Source organism: Pleurodeles waltl, chromosome 1_1 (assembly GCF_031143425.1).
Source record: "Pleurodeles waltl isolate 20211129_DDA chromosome 1_1, aPleWal1.hap1.20221129, whole genome shotgun sequence".
Lineage (NCBI taxonomy): Eukaryota > Metazoa > Chordata > Amphibia > Caudata > Salamandridae > Pleurodeles > Pleurodeles waltl.
Genome location: NC_090436.1, coordinates 81693138 through 81711180, shown reverse-complemented (window position 1 = coordinate 81711180; position 18043 = coordinate 81693138). Strand labels below are relative to the sequence as shown.

The 18043-nt window shown below is 42.2% G+C and overlaps 1 protein-coding gene across 1 annotated transcript in view; it reads right to left on the bottom strand.

The window, feature by feature from the left end:
- Positions 1-497: 497 nt before the first annotated feature.
- LOC138266830 (BOS complex subunit NCLN-like) overlaps positions 498-18043 on the bottom strand; it is a 198718-nt gene continuing 181172 nt past the window's right edge. The window contains exons 12-15 of the mRNA XM_069215554.1: positions 15355-15518; positions 12629-12682; positions 9824-9902; positions 498-1376 (exon numbers count right to left, since the gene is read on the bottom strand). Of these exons, the coding sequence (XP_069071655.1) occupies positions 1317-1376; positions 9824-9902; positions 12629-12682; positions 15355-15518 (357 nt within the window). The 3' untranslated portion in view covers positions 498-1316. The remainder of the gene's footprint in view (positions 1377-9823; positions 9903-12628; positions 12683-15354; positions 15519-18043) is intronic.

Here is an 18043-nt window from a genome sequence, read left to right as displayed (position 1 = left end):
AGCACAATAGCGTAAAAAATTGTGCCGCTATTGTGGCGCTTTCCAACACTAGCGTAAACATTTTTTACGCTAGTGTAGCAAAGTTCAGGGGGCCCATAGATTTTTATGGGTGCATCATTTTACCCCTGCTCTGAGCAGGCATTAAAAATGACGCTAGAAATGGTGTAATGAAATCTGTTAAATTTCACTGTGCCATTTTTGAGAGCCTCCTAGCGCCGGAACGCTCCCCCCCTTGCATAGATTATGCCTGGCGCAGGCATAAGGTGGCACAAAGGGTTACAAAGTGGTGCAAAGCATGCAGTGCACCATTTTGTAAATATGGCTCAGGGCAAAGGCCCCCTTAGTGCCGCCTTCTCGTAAACAAAAAATTATGCTAGGGCGGCACAAGGGGCTCTTAAATATGTCCCTATGTGCGACGTGAAAGAGTATGCCGAGGCGGGGCTACGAGTGGGTGCGGATCACTGTTTAATTTCACCTCCTTTCTGTATATGTGTCTCTTGTTAAATTGATGAAGATTTTGATTTTCACTCCTTACAGCATTAAACATTGATGAGCGGTGATATATAGTACTCTAGGGTAATTTACAGTCACCCAGGGAGGACGTGATGACGTCTGGTTGGATTTTCAGATACATTGTTACATCAATCACCAGGTGACCCTTTAAAAACAATCAGAATTCTGGATGGAGACAATATATAATGCTCTATTGTGATCTTCTGGGCCTTCAGTCTACATGTCTGATGACGTGATTCCAAAAAGATGTGCTGGGCATGCTTGGATAAAGAGACATGCTTGTTTCCTTGGTCCAAGAAGAATAGCATTTTTTTTTTTACAACCATATGAACACACCCCAACAGGACTCGAGAGAGTGATGCAGATTGAGTCAACATAGTTTAAATATCAAGAAACCATAAAAACTTTGTACATTCACTTGGAATAGGCTAAATTCCCACATGGAGAATCATATTCTCTGCTGGTCGATTCATATATCAGAGTCGCGGACACTTTGTCAAGTGTTTTGTGAGTCACTGTCAATCAACCAGCTTGGTGGAGAACTTTTATGAACATGAGACATTTACATTTTTAATTAATTCTCACATTCCATAGGACCAGCTAGATTAGCATATATGGGATGATGCTGGCAGGACTAGGTGTGATGAGAGTCCTGGTAAAACTGTGTTCTGCCTGATGTTCCCATTTAATCAAGTCCTTATATTTTGCATTCTTGATAGCATTGTCCCGTATGGGAATGGCTTTTGATCACTCCAGAGTGTGTTTTTGGTTGATGTCATCAGCTCACTTGTAAGCTTCCCAGTTTACTTTATCTTCGCTTTCATAATCAGTGCCACAAATCTGCGGTACATCTGGCCATAACTCTGAAATAGAGAGAATTAAATATATTTGTCAACAAATTCGTCAGACACATGTGAGAGATCTTGAATAAACATATAGCGCTTGTGGGCATTTTAACCTCCCAAGAAATATTGTGCCCCCAAACTCAATGATGTTACTCTGCCATACCCCGGTTTGTGGGCACCACTTGAACCGATGCCCAATTGATGAGCTGAGTTCCTCAGAAGTAAAGTAAGCGAATTTTTACTCCAAATGTTCTAAAAGTATAGTTTAGCAAATAAAACTTTCCTAGATTACTGATAAGAATACTATTTAGCTCTCTAGTCCTGATCTAGGTACACATTCAGGGGTTCTAGGCGCTATATAAGTGCATTTACAATTTACATTCTCTTTACAGCTTGTTCCGTGAATAAACAGACCCTGCTCTACAGCGTGGGCTTTTAATATCAGAATAAGTTCTGCTTGTGTGGAGCGTGTTGGTTCCAGTAGCATCATGGTGGATGGTTTGTCTCACAAGCCACCATGCAGAGGCCAAGTGGCACCACAGAAGATGGGGCAATGTGGGACTCCCAAGATGGTCCCTGGAGTTGCGGCGGTTGTCCAGGGTCCCCATTCAAGAGGCCGACTTATGTCAGCAAGTGATGATACTGAAGGAACAGGAAGGGCACAACTGGACTGAACTCAGCTAAAGTGTTTAACTCAGTTTCACATACTGTCACTCTTGAAGCTAGACACTGAATGGACCATATGAAAAGACCAATAGGTTTGGGGTTCACATTCAATCAAATGCAAGGCAAGCATAGGTGACTAGCTCACAGTTACACATACAAGTTATGACATTTCCTGTTGTAAAGTAGGTCAGCTAGGCTCTGCTTTGTAGGGGATGTGGTGTGGTGTCCTGAGCTAAAATCCTGGCTCACCATTTAGCTACATTGTGTGATGCTGGGCAGTGCTCCGTGTGGGGTCAAAGGAATTGCCTCAGTGATGGAAACCTCAATTAGATGTTGACAAAAAAGCAGCAAGACTGTAAATTCGAGGATGGGAGTCGAGGTGAACATTGGTCAAATCTAATTGCAGTTTAGATGCATCTCAGCTCATCAGAGCACAAGTAAAACAATTCGACCGAGAGCATTACATACTGTTGTAAAATAAACACATAAGGTTTTGAGTGCAAAACATTCCAGAGCTGTGAAAAGATTGCAAATAGAAGACCAACTATTCAAGAGTAAAAATCAAAGTTCATGTTCATTTCTACCTGATAAAATGTAGACTTCTCTGTTCATATGCTGTTGTGAATAAGTTTCTAATTTTACATTCACACATGCAGTTTGCTTGTTCAGCTTTGGTGCTTGTTTTCCAGTGAATCCTACTGACCTATCTATAAATGTCCATTATTATTATAAAGCCTACCCCAGACCGCCACCAATACTTGCAGAGTCCCTTCTTTGCCAGGTTACCTGTGCACAATTAACAGGCTGCGCATGACAGTAGTCTCACACTATTAGCCCAAACACGGTCGCACATGTGTGTGCACATGTGTTCACATTTTCACATGTAACCAGCCCAGTGCCCCTTATTCTAGCTACTTCACAGCGGCCTTATCTTAAAAGGTTAACACTGGTGGTAAACACGCTTAGTCCAATTACCGTGAATTTACTGTGAGTGAGAGTCAGGCAGTGAGACTCACCCACAATAAGGGTCCAAAAACACAGGGAAAATCCAGGTTGACTTAAATGGGGGGAACCTATGTGCAACACACATTGAAACTGTTACTACGCAGGAGTTACAGGTGTTGGGGTCTGCATTTGAAAATATGAGAACATAAGCATAGCTCGTCCTTGGGCATGAACTGGGTTGTGAGTTGTGTGTGGTTCTAGTGTCAGAATTAACAAAAGGATGGATTTGATGTAAGAATATATACAGAGATCTTACACTGCACTGCAAATCATCGGTCTAAACTCATTTGTATTTGTGTTTTTATGCTAACATTATAAAAAGTAGTACATACACATTTAAGAACAGTAGCTATTTTTGAAAACAAGGACACTGGGCTTGGGTTGTACTTCCTATCAGCTGCAAAGTGATTAGCATTTTTCTGTTTCTCTGATGGTGTTATGGGCAGCTTTCCATCCCTGCAAAAGAACAGCACTCTGCCAGGCCCATCAGAGCCTGATTATGCTGATAAAACCTATCTTTCTGCGTCTGTGCCAATCAATAATTACAATTACTATATTGCAATACAGAGCTGTGCTCCTCGGTCTATGCACTCTTTTACTTGGACTTTTAATCAGTAACTGCAGGATGGGTATTTTATTAGGTATCTGTCAGTTACAAGTGCAGTATTTACATAGGTATGTGATTGCTCTGCAAAGAACAGAAATCCATGAGCAGATTATTGTTTTGTAACCTGAAACAGCTCTTTGTAGAAAAGCAAGTTTAACTTATGAATAATGTGAAAAACTACACAGGTTGTAGGCATTTACATACAACAACACATATTTCCACATTTTCTGTGCAAAACCCCAAGACTGCAGAAGATGAAAAGAAACCAACTGTGAGTTCTGATGAACTATCAGGAAGGAAGGAGATACACAAGATGTCGGTTGCCGGCCAGGCAGATGTCTGGCAGGTGACACCACTACACACCTACTCCAGAAGGAAGCATCTTGTGAGGTGTGAGATGTTAAGTGGAAGCTTAGCACTGAAATCATCTGTGTGCATCATCTATTCTCCACAGTCAGAGCAAAGCTCATCTAGAGATTCCATCAGTTTATTTCTGATATAGGCCTGAGTTGCCTTGCATATTTTATCCATACAAGCCTATTTTTATGTATGCAATTTCTCTTTCCTTTTACATTATGTTGCGCCTTCACACAAGCACCAACGAGTAGATCTGCACTCTCTCAGTAAGTCTAGTTAGCTATAAAACCAGAAACTGTTGCAGTTGATTCACATGGCATAGAAACCACCTTGTAGGTCTGTCCATATCTGTTGCTGCCTCCATAATCCACATGTATTAAAACCCCTAGGTCTGTCAGGTCTTTAGAAGTATATATGGAGTCAATTTATGGCCACTGTGTTCTCTCCTTTCACCATCTGATCCTGCTCTCCTGCCTTATGATACTGTCCAGCTATCTCCAGTTCGCTTGAGCTGGGACAAGAAAGATCCACAGAGGAAAGCGGGGAGGAGGTGGGTCAAGGGACAGAGGGGCTGTGCTTTAAATGCCTTGGAAAGTTGTACATTGCCAGTTCTCCACATAGACACATTACACAACATCCATGTTCATGCCAAGCATGTGCTTCAGAAGCTGACTGCAGCAATATCTGACCGCCAACCTTCGCATTCCTTCATCGGTGACCACAAACGATTTTTGAACTGTGCAAGTATGTGAATTAAATCTGTTCCACAATGGCACATTCTGATGTTAATGCCAAAGTGGAAATATGGGTGTGTCTTGGGGTTTTACTTGCAATTGTACTTGCATCAATGTCAGGTTTGATAAGTAATGGGACTTGCTCCATTATGGCAAACATACTGTATTGAATTCATATTTCATACATACAGAAAGAAGTTTCAGGCCAGCTTTCTTCAGCCACTGGCTGGAGACTTTGTCAATTGCATCGCACAAAGAAGCATTTTAGTGTCACCTGTGTTCTATTGGCTGCCTGGATGTGTCCTTACGCATCTTTTGGAATACAAGAAGGCCCATTTCACATCTGAAAAGAGAACTCGCCACGCCTTGAGCCTTCTATGTCATCTATGAATTGTATACACAAAGAGTTTTTTTGTTTTTCATTGTAGTAGGCATTTTCCTATTCTTCTTGTGAACGCTTGAGTAGGAGCATCACTCGCCTTGTCCTGTCTAGGAACCATGACTCACTGTGAAACATCTGTCCTCCCTTTTTCAGGTCTGGAGTTACATGAGGCTGCTGCGGCCAGCTTCTGTCACCGATCTAGGACCTTGAAAGACGGAAATGCCAACAGCGATCAGATGTCCTCACAAAATACATTGTCACTGGAAGCCTGAAGTGGCACTATTCAGCCTGCAGTTGCCATCACAGGGGTATATGATGGAGCAGGAAAGCTGCAGTTGCACTATACTGCTGACAGATGTTCTCACCAGTGAGTACAGTGGAGGTGGAAAGCTGAAGTTACACTATGTTGCTGACAGATGCCTGCAAGGAGTACAATGGAGCTGGGAAACTGACGTTCAACCCATCAATCAATCAGGAATTTGTAAAGCGCACTACCAACCCATGAGGGTCTCAAGGCACTGATGGTGGGGGGGGGGGGAGGTGCTGCTACTGCTCGAACAGCCAGGTCTTGAGAAGTTTCCTGAAGGTAAGGAGGTCTTTGGTCTTGGCGGTGAGGTGCGAGAATGATCTGCTGCTGGTTGTAGTTCTGCGGGCGCGTGGGACGGTTGCGAGGACGAGGTTGGCGGAGCGGAGATGCCGGGTTGGGGTGTAGAAGGAGAGCCGTCGGTTGAGGTATTCTGGTCCGGTGTTGTGCAGTGCTTTGTGAGCGCGGGTGAGGAGTTTGAAGGTGATTCTCTTGTTGACTGGGAGCCAGTGCAGGTCTCACAGAGTGGCAGGGGATGTCCAGGATGGTTCATGTTTCATCATACTGACAGATGTCCACACTGCAGAATACAACAGTGCTTGAAAGTTGGACTCTACATCCAAAAGATGCCCTTACAAGAGGGTACAAAGACATACTAGACTGAAACTTGGTGTTCCTGGTAACTTGGGGCCAGGTGTACAAAAATGCAATTTGCATTTCTTAAATAGCGACTTCATAGAAATCGCTATTTAAGAAATGCAAAATGCTACGTATAGAGATACCGATTTCCTAATAGCGCTGGAAACCATGGATGGCAAAGGGCAAAAGGCCTCCCTTGGGGCATCGCAAAAATAGGGGTGCACCTGTAGAGCACACATATGCCTAAGGGGCATGTGTGTGCTCTATTGTAATTTTTAAAAAGCACTCTGGGGAACTTTTTTAAAACTGCACCTGGTTACCACTCAATTCAAGTCAATGTTAATTGCATTTCCTAAATGCCTAAGTCGCATTTAGGAAATGTTTTGCAAATCAGAATAGGAATAGGAAATAGGGAATCCCTATTTGCGATTTCATATTCTGGGAATCACAAACTGCAATTTCTACAAGGTAGAAATCGCAATTTGTGATTCCTTACGGGTCTTTGTACATAAGAAAAGACCGTTTTGCATTTCTTAATGGCCTGAAATACCGATTTGGACAGTTAAGAAATGCAAAAGAACTTTGTACATCTGGCCCTTAGAATCTAATGGTAAATTTGGGATTTGTGAAATTCGAACGATCGGTTGATCACTGATTCCTCTTATGCTGCACTCAACATGCTCTAATGTAAGGCAGGAATGTGTCCAGAGTTTCTGTACGCACCATACGCAGACGTACACCTTAGTTGTTAAATTCTATTGCCAAAAATATTCGCCTTATGAAATCAGTTTTAAGAAGACACTGATTGCAGCCCTTTAAGTCTTGTTAAATTTAGTGAGGCTGTTGTGCTGGGAAACACCTACAGGGTGGCTGAGATTATTAAAGGAAACATGGTTAAAAAACATAGCTTGTGAGCTTGTGTAAGAGTTAGAAGCACTTTATAACAGATTAATGGCAAAGAGGAGCAGGAGGAGGCATACAAATCAGAGGGAGACAGATCTCTGCAGCGATTCCTCAGCAACCCTAGGTCTATAGTTAATGGTTCATTCAGTTCAGCTTGTCCCTGCTTTCTATTACATGTAATCTGAAATTAATAATTGTACAAACAGGAATATCAGTGCCAGAACAAAAACAAAAGAGATCTGGCCTTCTCGTGGTACTCATGCTTAGGCTTCAGAAAAGTTAATTATGCAATCTCTTTTCTTAACTCCATAGCTGCCGAGGCTTTCTATCGCCAACCCCCACCCCGGTAACACGACTTTTTTAAATGTTTGGCGCACTTCGCACTTTAGCCGTTGTAAGTTTTTTTTCACAAAAGGTATCCATGCCAAATGTGTGCCCTTTTCTGTCAACATGTTGCAAATTCTAAAAGGAAAAGTGGTGTGTAAGATCCCTTAGGTTTTTTTGTTAGAAGTTGCATCAACAAATAGTTTGTTGTGCTAAGATCACCATCTTTCAAGCTTCAGGAAAAAGCATGAGTTGTAAATAAAACACAAAAACAGTTACGCATTTTGCGTAGATCGCTCATGGTATCCCCTAATGAACTAATCATTGAATAAAAAAAACATAGGGGGTCATTACGACCTTGGCGGGCGGCGGTAAGGCGGTAACCGCCGTGCGGCTGCACTCACGCGGCCCCCATTACGACATCCCCGCTGGGCCGGCAGGCGCAAACCAAGTTTGCGCCCGCCGGCCCAGCGGGGATGAGGCCACAATATAGGAGCCGGCTCCTAATGGAGCCGGCGGTGTTGCGGCCGTGCGACGGGTGCAGTTGCACCTGTCGCGCTGTTCACTGTCTTCTATGCAGACAGTGAAAAGCTGGCCGGGGCCCTGTTAGGGGGCCCCTGCACTGCCCATGCCAGTGGCATGGGCAGTGCAGGGTCCCCCAGGGGCCCCAGGACACCCCTTACCGCCAGCCTCTTCCTGGCGGTGCAAACCGCCAGAAACAGGCTGGCGGTAGGGGTGTCATAATCCCCAGGGCAGCGCTGCTTGCAGCGCTGCCCTGGTGGATTATCACCGCCGGGGCTAAAACGGCGGGAAACCGCCGGCCCCAGCGGTGCGACCACGGCGCTTACGCCGCGGTCGTAATAGGGCTGGAAGCACCGCCAGCCTGTTGGCGGTGCTTCCGTCCTTTTAGCCCTGGCGGTCTCGGACCGCCAGGGTCAAAATGACCCCCATAATGTCAAAAAAAGAGGAAAAAAGGAATAGCTGAGAAACAATTTGATCTGCAATTTGTGCCTCAATAGCCACTTTTTCAAAAGTAATATACTGCTACTCCAGTCAGTGTCTTGTGGTCGCAGGGATATATAGCGGTTGTTGATTGTCCAAAACACACAAGAGACAGAAACTGAGCTGAATTGTGTACTATGTTTCAATTAAAAACTAATAAAGCAAAAATGGATATGAAGGGTACCTATACATTTTTTTAAATGTGTGAAATATGTTGTGTTCAGAAGTAGTAGTGATTTATACTATTCTGAATTTATGGTCACCCATAATATCATATTTGGAGGACAATTTGCAAACAAATGTTTCTAACACACTGGCTTACATTTGGATGCCAAAAATGAAGAGAAATTCAATTGTTAATGAAAAAATGCTCTACTATTCTGTGTTCCCACACTCAAAAAAACTGTAACCCCCGTGTGTGGATGGGCCCATTGCCCATGACAGAAAAGGCTCCCAAAATACAAGAATGAGATATACAAATTTTCCCCATCAAAAATCGACCAATTTTGGCTATATGGATAGCAAAACTATTTGGGCCAATGCTCAGCCGATGCCCAGGAAACCTTAGCAGACACAGACATTTCTGAAAACTTCTCATACATGGAGTCCACGGAGGTGTGACTCACAGGTATCCCCTACATTTTCTTACCCAAATCTGCTTGAGAATCTCACATTTCTTGCTAAAATCATGCATTTTTCTCATGTTTAATTGAGAGAAAGTTCTGGAATCTGTGAGGATGTACACAATTCCTACCACCCATCAGTCTCACATCAAACGTAACACACCAACATGAAAACATAAAATCTTCGCCACCAAAATCATCAACCCTTTTTGGCTATGTGGTTAGCGGCAGCATTAGGGGGCCGGGCTCAGCTGCCATTCATGGAAACCTATAAAACCCAGACATTCTTTGAAGCTAGACAAGCAGGGGAGCCCAGGGTGGTGTGACGTGTGTGGATCCATCTACATTTCTTTACCTAGAATGCTCTGCAAACCTCAAGCCTGGACTAAAATAACACATTTTCATAATACTTCTATGAGGGAAAGTTCTGGAACATGCGGGATCCACAAAATTCCTACCACCAAAGATTGTCACACTTCTAATAAAAATGGTATGCAGCATGTGTGGTTAGGCCTAGTGCCCACAAGAATGGATCAAACTAGACACCCAGCGAAGACAATATTGACTTTGTATGGTCACAGATTTCATCCATTCCTATTGCAAGCCACACAGCAAACATCAGTTTTGTGCATAGCTTTTAACTTGTTAGTGGTTGCAAACCCTGTGGTTTTGTAACTCAGATGTTTTAGTACTTCTAGTGCATAGAAGCAGTTAGGACCAGTATCCATAAGTCTTATAATTGATCCAACCAATCTGAGCCAATCTATGGAGCCTGGAAATAGTTTATAATGTGAATTAGTGCAAGTCTTCATCATATAGCAGAACTCAGGGAATGTTACAGGTGTCATGACAAGGCACCTGATTATAGATAGCACCAAATAGAATTATGTCTGGATTCATTCAGCTAACATTTGTTTACCTGTATAACTTGGTGGACAATACCCAGATAAGCCGCAATAACAATTGCCACAAGCAGGTCAAAGACAGCAGGTTTCACTCTGAAAACAGAAAATTGTCAAGATATGTGATATTGATTTTTCTAAAGTACACAGTCAAGTGAAGGCATCATGGCACTCACGAGCAATACAATGAAGACAGAAAGAGCTTATTATATGGTTTTCAGTATTCTAAATTGGAGATGGTCTTGCAGTCTGAACACAGTGAGGGTAACTGTATTCCACTTTTTGTGCTTATATCAGGAAGGGTCTTCCTCTCAAAGGGGAAGAAATATTCATTTTGCCAATTGGATATTAAGCAGAGTGGTGTAGATGACTCGAAATCAGGCAGATGTTCTTAGGTGGGACTTTTTGAATTTTAGCAGAAGGCAGACTGTCACACTCCATACTCCGTGCAGCTTCATGGCACCTGTACCCCGGAGTGCCATATGTGGACCTTCAATACTCAAATGCATTCACATTCTATGTGCAGTGAGGAACAATAAACAAACAATAAGGGCACATGAGTCAGCTATTAATTTAAAAACCAGCATCTTCGATAGAGGTGACAACATATCTCTTTTAATAATCTTGTTGTATTGATTCATCTTTGTACTGAGAGAGTCTAGAGATGCAGTCTGGTCTTATGTTTAATTATCCAGGTATACAAAGGACAGAGATGTTCTACCCAACTCAGGCAAAACTTTAAGTAGACATTTAGAAGCTTTCTCAGTACCACTACTATTGTTTAAAGACAATAACAGTTTGGGCTCTGCCTGATGTTTTGGCCCAAAGAGAAGTTTTAAATTGTTCTACCATCAAGAAACATGCAAAGCTCTCTCTCAATCACCTCTTTACCAGCTACAAGCAAAGAACAACTTCCAAATCATCTGAACATCCATCTACAGTAAATACACTCCTAGCAGAATGTGAAAACAGACTAAGTGGAGCAGAGTTATTGATAGCTCCCTAACAAATCAATCACTCGAAAAAAATTCGAAATGGGTCCATGAAAAACGTTTTAATAAAAACCACAAAGGAGCAGAAATGACTGAAAATTGTTAACAAACCTTGAATTAAACTCACATAAACCTGGCAAGGAGCTTAGCTGGGCCATGTTACATGGCTTACACAGGGTGTTGAGTGCCTGAATCTTGTTTTCCTCATCAGATAACATTTGCATAACCTGACAATTCCAAAGAAAGCGACTATTATTAGAGTTTTGAGAGAAGCAATTATCTACACTATTGGCAATGTTGATCAGGTTAGGGTTGTAGTATCTCAAAGACTGTTCTTGCATTTTTTATTTGAACAACAAATATTGACTTGTTGTCTAATATGTAAAGCAACAAAGTGACCAAAATCACAACTACCTGCAGGAATCCTAAGTGCTGCGATAAACAAATCAGCGGGTACATCAACATGTTGAGGCCAGGTATAAAAATAAGGTCTGTCCAATACCTCTGTAAGGCAGTCATAATCTCTTGCATCTACTCCCTGTGCAGGCAATAAAGGTGCTCAAATACTTCAGGCCCCTCCAGACCCAGTAGCTTCAATAAAAGGGTCTATTGCCACCATACAATTTAAAAATTGTAACAATTTATACCAATGCATGCTGGGTTGCCGAGGTTGGTCCAAAAATGCCAGCGGGTGGCTGATTTCCACATTGTATTCTGAGTAGGTGACAACTTTGTGTAGAGTAATGCGTTAACAGTCAATGGTTTTGAATATAGTGGAGGGTGAACTTGTAGATATCAGTATCAACTATAAAAAGGAAATATCACTAAATAATCTGAAATTTTACCTCTGGGAGATGTTAGAATTGTTGTTACACATTATGGACAGAGTGGACAGCTACAGTGTAAAATCTGACTTGATCAGTGACCATAATAAACAAAAGTGAGGAAGGGTCTTCCAAAATGGGTGCCACGGTCTTTAAACGTTTACTAAGGAACTCAAGGAGCACAGAAGCTGCAGGTAGGATGCCACACATATGTGTCTTTGTCAACGGCTTTTCAGCCGTACAGTGTGGCTCACAATATATTTGGTGTTGGTTAGTGATACGTTAACACATACGACGATTTCCGGTCTCAGTGGTGCAGATTGATACTGGAAGCTAGAGGTTTGTAGAACAGAGCTGTGTGGGCCATGGGATCCAAAGCAGGTTGCACTTGTTGGCAAATTGTTTTTGTAACTCACAGGACTGAATAAGATAACTGGCTACATTATACACCTATGCACCACACACATTCACATGCAAGGAGCATAAGGTCAACTTGAAAGGAGATGGAACAGCTACTGAGCAACAACCAGAAGGGAAAAGAATATGGAGTGTGAAACTGGAGTGGAGTACAATAAGATACAAAAGAAGCGTAATGAGAGACTGCAAGTGACTGCAAGTGACATCTGCAGTATGGTAGTACCAGAGAGTGTCACTTCCTGACAAGCAGCTTGAGCTGTAGGAACAGCCAGAATTGTGGGAGGCTGAAGTGATAACCAAGTCACAATATGGGAAAGGGTACCAATGATTACATAAGACCAGATCTCCAAGCATGTATTCAGCCAATCAAGTCGCTTCTCACTCGTGACCTGGAGCACTGACTTAATGTACTCCAAGACTGTGGTGTCACATGGACATAAAGTCAGAGAAGCCAGTAATGGTATTTTAAAAAGGGTCAAGTAAGACGTGTATCTGGATAGATTAGGTTTCAAAGCAACCAAATGGTAAAATCAGAGAGCTGAAAAAATATTCCCTGGTCTGCCTCTCGCTGAAGGGAGGGTGTTTTTACCTGTGGGATGTCATTGTTTGCTTCAGCTGGTCATAGAAAACAAACTCTGGCTCCCTAGAAAACATAAAATTCGGATATTAAAGTTCAGACAAAATTAAGATTAGTAGCAAATCTGAAATTCTCTCCAGCAATACACCTATGCTGGGCATCCTACGAGATGGACAACACCAGTGGAAACAGAAATCACACCAATGAGATCAAGACTTGGATGCAGAAATGACTGTGAGTGAATGCTTTTGAAACATATTGTACACACATTACTTCATAGAAATATCCTTTACAGTAACAATTGTTTTCCCATGAACTCTCAAACCAAATTAATCAGATTCTATGCCACAGAAATTTAGTTTATAATTTTTTTTTTGCAATTTGGCAGCGCAGTTTCAAATTTAAGATTTCTAAACTTTCACTGAAAAACATTTTTGTAAATAATTTAAATCAATTTGTAAATATTTTGGAATGTAATTAGGTATTACAATTAAACAGATAAAAGAAAAGAAGTAAGGATATACATAAAGAGAAAAATGTATATGAAGGTTGCCTTTGTGTAGTTATAGTTAGGCCAGAGTTTCCACAGGAAGAGTAGTTTTGTTTTGCTAATAATGTTGGCACCATTTGACAAATCTTCACAAAACTTTCCAAAGTGTTCATCCACCTCAGCTCCTTCCAGGAAGGTTTCAGGGTGATCTGTCGAGCTGGGGCAAGAACAAGAGGAGTCCCAAACGCTTTTTCCTTATGCAATTTCCATAGGGAATTTTTTACAGTGGTACAGCCAAAACGGCTTAACGGAATTACACAAAAGATGTCAGAAAGCTAGATCTTTACCCAAAAACTGACTTTTTTGTGATTTGGTGTAAATCTGTTCAGTAGTTTTTGAGAAATTGAGGCTCAAAATGTCTAGATATACTGACAGTTAACTTAAAAAAAAAGTGTTCCAATCGGCCACGGGGGCCTTTTTTCCCCGTTGGCCTCATGCGACTGTGCTCTGGCTGGCTGGACACAGCAGAATTAGGTGAAAATGTCTGTTAAAAATACCATTTTAAACAAAAAAGACCCGGAAATTCACCAGTTTACATGCACCCTCACCTGAAACGGCTTATGACCTCACATATTACATCACTCATGACATGTTCAGTGACATCATTGATGACATCGCTGATGACATCCCAAATTGCATCATTGATGATATCATAGATGACATCGCTCTCTGAAAATTTGCAGCATGGTATCCTTAAAGGCCTAGCTCTGCTGCGTGGGTCAACAACAGCCTGGGAAATTTGGAGCACATCAGCTCCAGGGGAATCACTTCCATGGCCAGAGACTTCGAAAGGGTGTGACTAACATTGTGACACCCTCAACCCTTCACATTGGAGTCAGAGTGGTGGGAGGAGATCAAGTTCAGCTTCGCTTTCTTATGCTTGCACTGGGAATTGGACTTCGGAAGACAGGAAGACTTCAAACGCAAAGTTAAGTGGTCACGGGAATGACCCCGGTACCAGGACCAAGCTCTCACCTGCAACTTGGATCAGGAGCAGGACTCACACATAGGCTTTGGCCTCTTTGGGTTCATGAGGGCGCACTTACTGCATGATTAGAATCATGGCCCAGAGACCAAAGACACACCTTGTGCTTCCTGCAGTCACAGGATGACCTGACACCTGTTGTTTTAGGTTGGGATATTGTTCTCTAGCACATTATTTAATTACTTCTAAAATGAGTTCACCAAACGTCAAATTTGGGAACAGAGCTCTGGATCCTTGTCAAAAGGCAAGAAAAGAAAGAAACTGATTTCAGCTTGATGGGGTGGCGCTTATATATGGTTCTGCTCTGTCACTGGGGCAGTGTGGATTCCTCTACCTAGTGGCGCACAGGAGTATTGCTATGAAGAACATTTTCCAGATCCAGTCTGGTGCCTGGGGAGTATTCTATGGTGATGAATCTGCAGATAAAGGTATACATCAGAATTTATGGCTATAGAAATGCCCTGTGCCCACCTGTGCCATTATTTAGAATGGGCTAATCATAAGATCACAGTGTGCGCTGAGCATTAGAATTTACTATATTTAACTTCTATGTTCATCAGGCTTAATGGTTACTCTTTTTCCCCTGATTTCATTATCACATCACATACTGGCCCGATAATCAACATGGGTAGGCAGACACTCTATCATGAAAGACATGGGAGGAAGAAGAATCTGTTCTTCCTCCAAATATATTACTTTGTATTCCAAGTGTATTCTTTTGTTTACACTTCCAAGATAGCTGCCAAGTTGGGTCTTGCAACATAGCATGACAGGACTTGTAGCAGTCTTAGAAATATTACAAATAAAGTTCTAAACTGGCTGAACGTTATTTTCAATCCTTTCAAAGTGGTCACCACCATGCATCAACATGCAATGTGGTGCCCATCTTGGAAGAATAGAATATACACTTCAAAGATGGCTGGCCACTACTATTGGCTTTGCACAATGTTAAAAGCATCTGCAAAGCCAATGGCAGTGGCCTGAAAGCACTGGCAAAATGATACTGATTGGCCTTTCCAGTGCTTGCTGTTACTGAAGGCTGACAGGATTCTTACAGATGGCTATGCACCTGTATCTATCATGGACATGGTATATGTGTACCTATTAGCAGCAGATCCAACAGTTTCTTTGAAGATACTGGATGAAACAGTAAACTGTACATAGTCTGACAACATTACAGCAATAAGCACACTTTTATGTTACCTTTCATCAGCCTTAAAGACGTGTCGTTTAACATTGCTCAGGTATCTTTTCAAGAAATATTCCATGGTGGTGAGGAGAGGGTGATCCTTGTTGATCAGCTGCGCTGCGCGGGGTTGTAGCACAAGCCAATCTAGAATCGCACTCAGTCGGGGCTCATCTATTCCCTAGAAACAAACACAGTTTGCATAACATTCATGGTAGGAGGGGGATCAAAATACCAGAAGCACCACTTCACCAAAATCATAGGAGCAACAGAAGTGACATCACAGGATTCATGAACCTGTGTGACACAAGTTGTGACATCATACAGTCTGATAAAAAATAAACTTTAATGCACAATTGTGTCGGAGGCTCTGCCCCTTCCCTGAAAGACTTCAAGCAGCAGCTCAAGACCTGGCTCTTCGACCATAGCTTTGGCTAGCCAAACCACCCCTCAGCACCATTCCAGCGCCTGGAGACCCACCAGGGTGACAAGCTTGTGCTCTACAAGGACTTCCTGATTGATTGATTGATTGATTGATCGAGGCACATTACAAAAAAAGTGGTTTATAGCAGGCACTAATAACCAGCTAAAAGTGCTGCAAAATCTTAATGCAGTCTTGCTTTTAAAGGATTTGTGGGAAGAATGGGCGACAGCCAAAGCCAAGGGGGCAACAAGCAGCAACGTGGGTTTAACAGAAGCTATCACTAGTTACACCAAAATGATATCTCAGCAAGAGAGAAGCCAATTGGGATCACCACAGGGTTTTCTGTGTATATCTATAGAAGTAAATGTTTGAGAAGATAATCTTTCCAGTGGCATTTGGTTACCTCAAAGTATTGCAGATATGCCAGAGACATTATGTCGGTTTGCATGTAAAAATGTCCAGTTCAGTCAGTTAGGGTTTGGAGGTTTATGGGACCCAGTAGGGCTTATGAATAGAGCAGAGACTTTTGAACTAAATCTTTGGATCTACATTGAACCAGTGAGGCGAGTTCACAGCTTGCTTCATGTGGTCGCACCTTCTTAGGTGCAGATCCAATCTGGCTACCTGATTTTGGAGCCTGTGTAGCCTCTGGATGAGCTTCTTTGTGAGACCAGTACGCATAACATCCAGTAGTCTCGTCACACCATCATTAAGGCTCTTGTCAGCTCGATCCGGTGGTCAATTCTAAGGAGCTCCAGTATAATAAAGAGTAGAAAGTACAGCAAGATAATGCTATTGACCACCCCACACACTCGAGTAACCAGGAGACCTCTCCATTGGATATAACACTCAAATTCCTTATTTTCAAAGTGTGGCTGGTGCAGAACCTCTTGGTGGTTGGAAAATTGAATTGTTATTATCATTATTATATTATTGTGTATTATTGACTTATATTTGGAGGTTCAACAGATGCTGCTGTAGCAGCTCGGGTAAATGGTGAGAGTAGATGATGAATATCAAGCAAAATGACCTTTAGGGCACTCCACAGGACGCCATGTGTGATTTTAATGTCCCATAGAAACTCAAAGAGAACCAAAGAGAACCCCTTTGGCTGAGGTTGGCTTGCTATGGCAGGATCCATTTCATTGCAGGTGAAGATACCACCCTACTCTCAGTGTCTTCCTAGCAAGCAATTGCATTTACATTGTTAAAGGCTGCAGAGAGGTTGAAGTATTAGAGATGATTTCTTGTTTTCACCCAAAGTTAGAAGATGTTCTCCTGTGATTGTACAAGTTTCACCTAAATGCTAACAAAATGATCTGAAACAAAAAAGATGTTCTTTGACACTGGCTGAGTAGTTTCAGTGAAACTTACAGGCCATAACCTGCCCTGAATTTGTGGGCATGAAAGATGTGGTTGAGTACTATGTACCATTGGAGTTGTCAAGTTACTCATTTTTCAATTTATTGCAAATGTATGCAAGACACAGACCCACTGAAAGTCCCTGCAGTCCCTAAGCCACTGCACTGGTGAAGAGAATGATAAGTATCACCAAAAACAGAAACTGGGGGAGAAATAAGAAAAAGGGGTAAGAGAGAAATCCGGGACTGGAACTCTACGAGTCTTCCTCTGTTTCAAGGGATAGCAGCACTCTGCATTGATGGTATGAAGCTTGGGGTAGGTCTGGCTTCAAAAGGTTGCTTTGTTGGTTGCTCATCTGCTGGTAGGTATTGAAGATCTCCCCTAATTTGTTTGTTCCATCACAGATTTGTTTGACAAGGCATGCCTTTTTCATTTTCTTAACAGCTTTCTGTTTCTAACAGGTTTTTAACATGCATTGAGAGCTTTTTCCGATGTTTCTTGTGTTGGCTCTTACCTTCACGCATTATTGATATGCGCCATCAGTGCTAGAGGTTACAGCTGGTGCATCCCAGAATGATTAGTTCTACACTGTATCATTTGTTTGTAGTTTTGATATGTGTCTTAGGTTTTCAGATTGTTAGTCGGGCTGGCTTCTCCACTGTGGATAAAATCTTTTGGTAAATGTTTTTCAGCGTTTTTTTAGAGCGACTGCGTCAGGCACAATGTATGCAAAGGGGGCATTCTGAGGCAGGGAAATTTACAACTCACTGCACCATTTATTCCATCATTATCAATGCCTGATCAGAGCAGGTGTTAAAATGACTCACCCCTTTTAATCACTGGGCCTCCTGTGCTTTGCTGCACTAGCGTCAACATTTTTGACGCTAGTGCAGCAAAGCGCCACCATAGCGTCAACAATT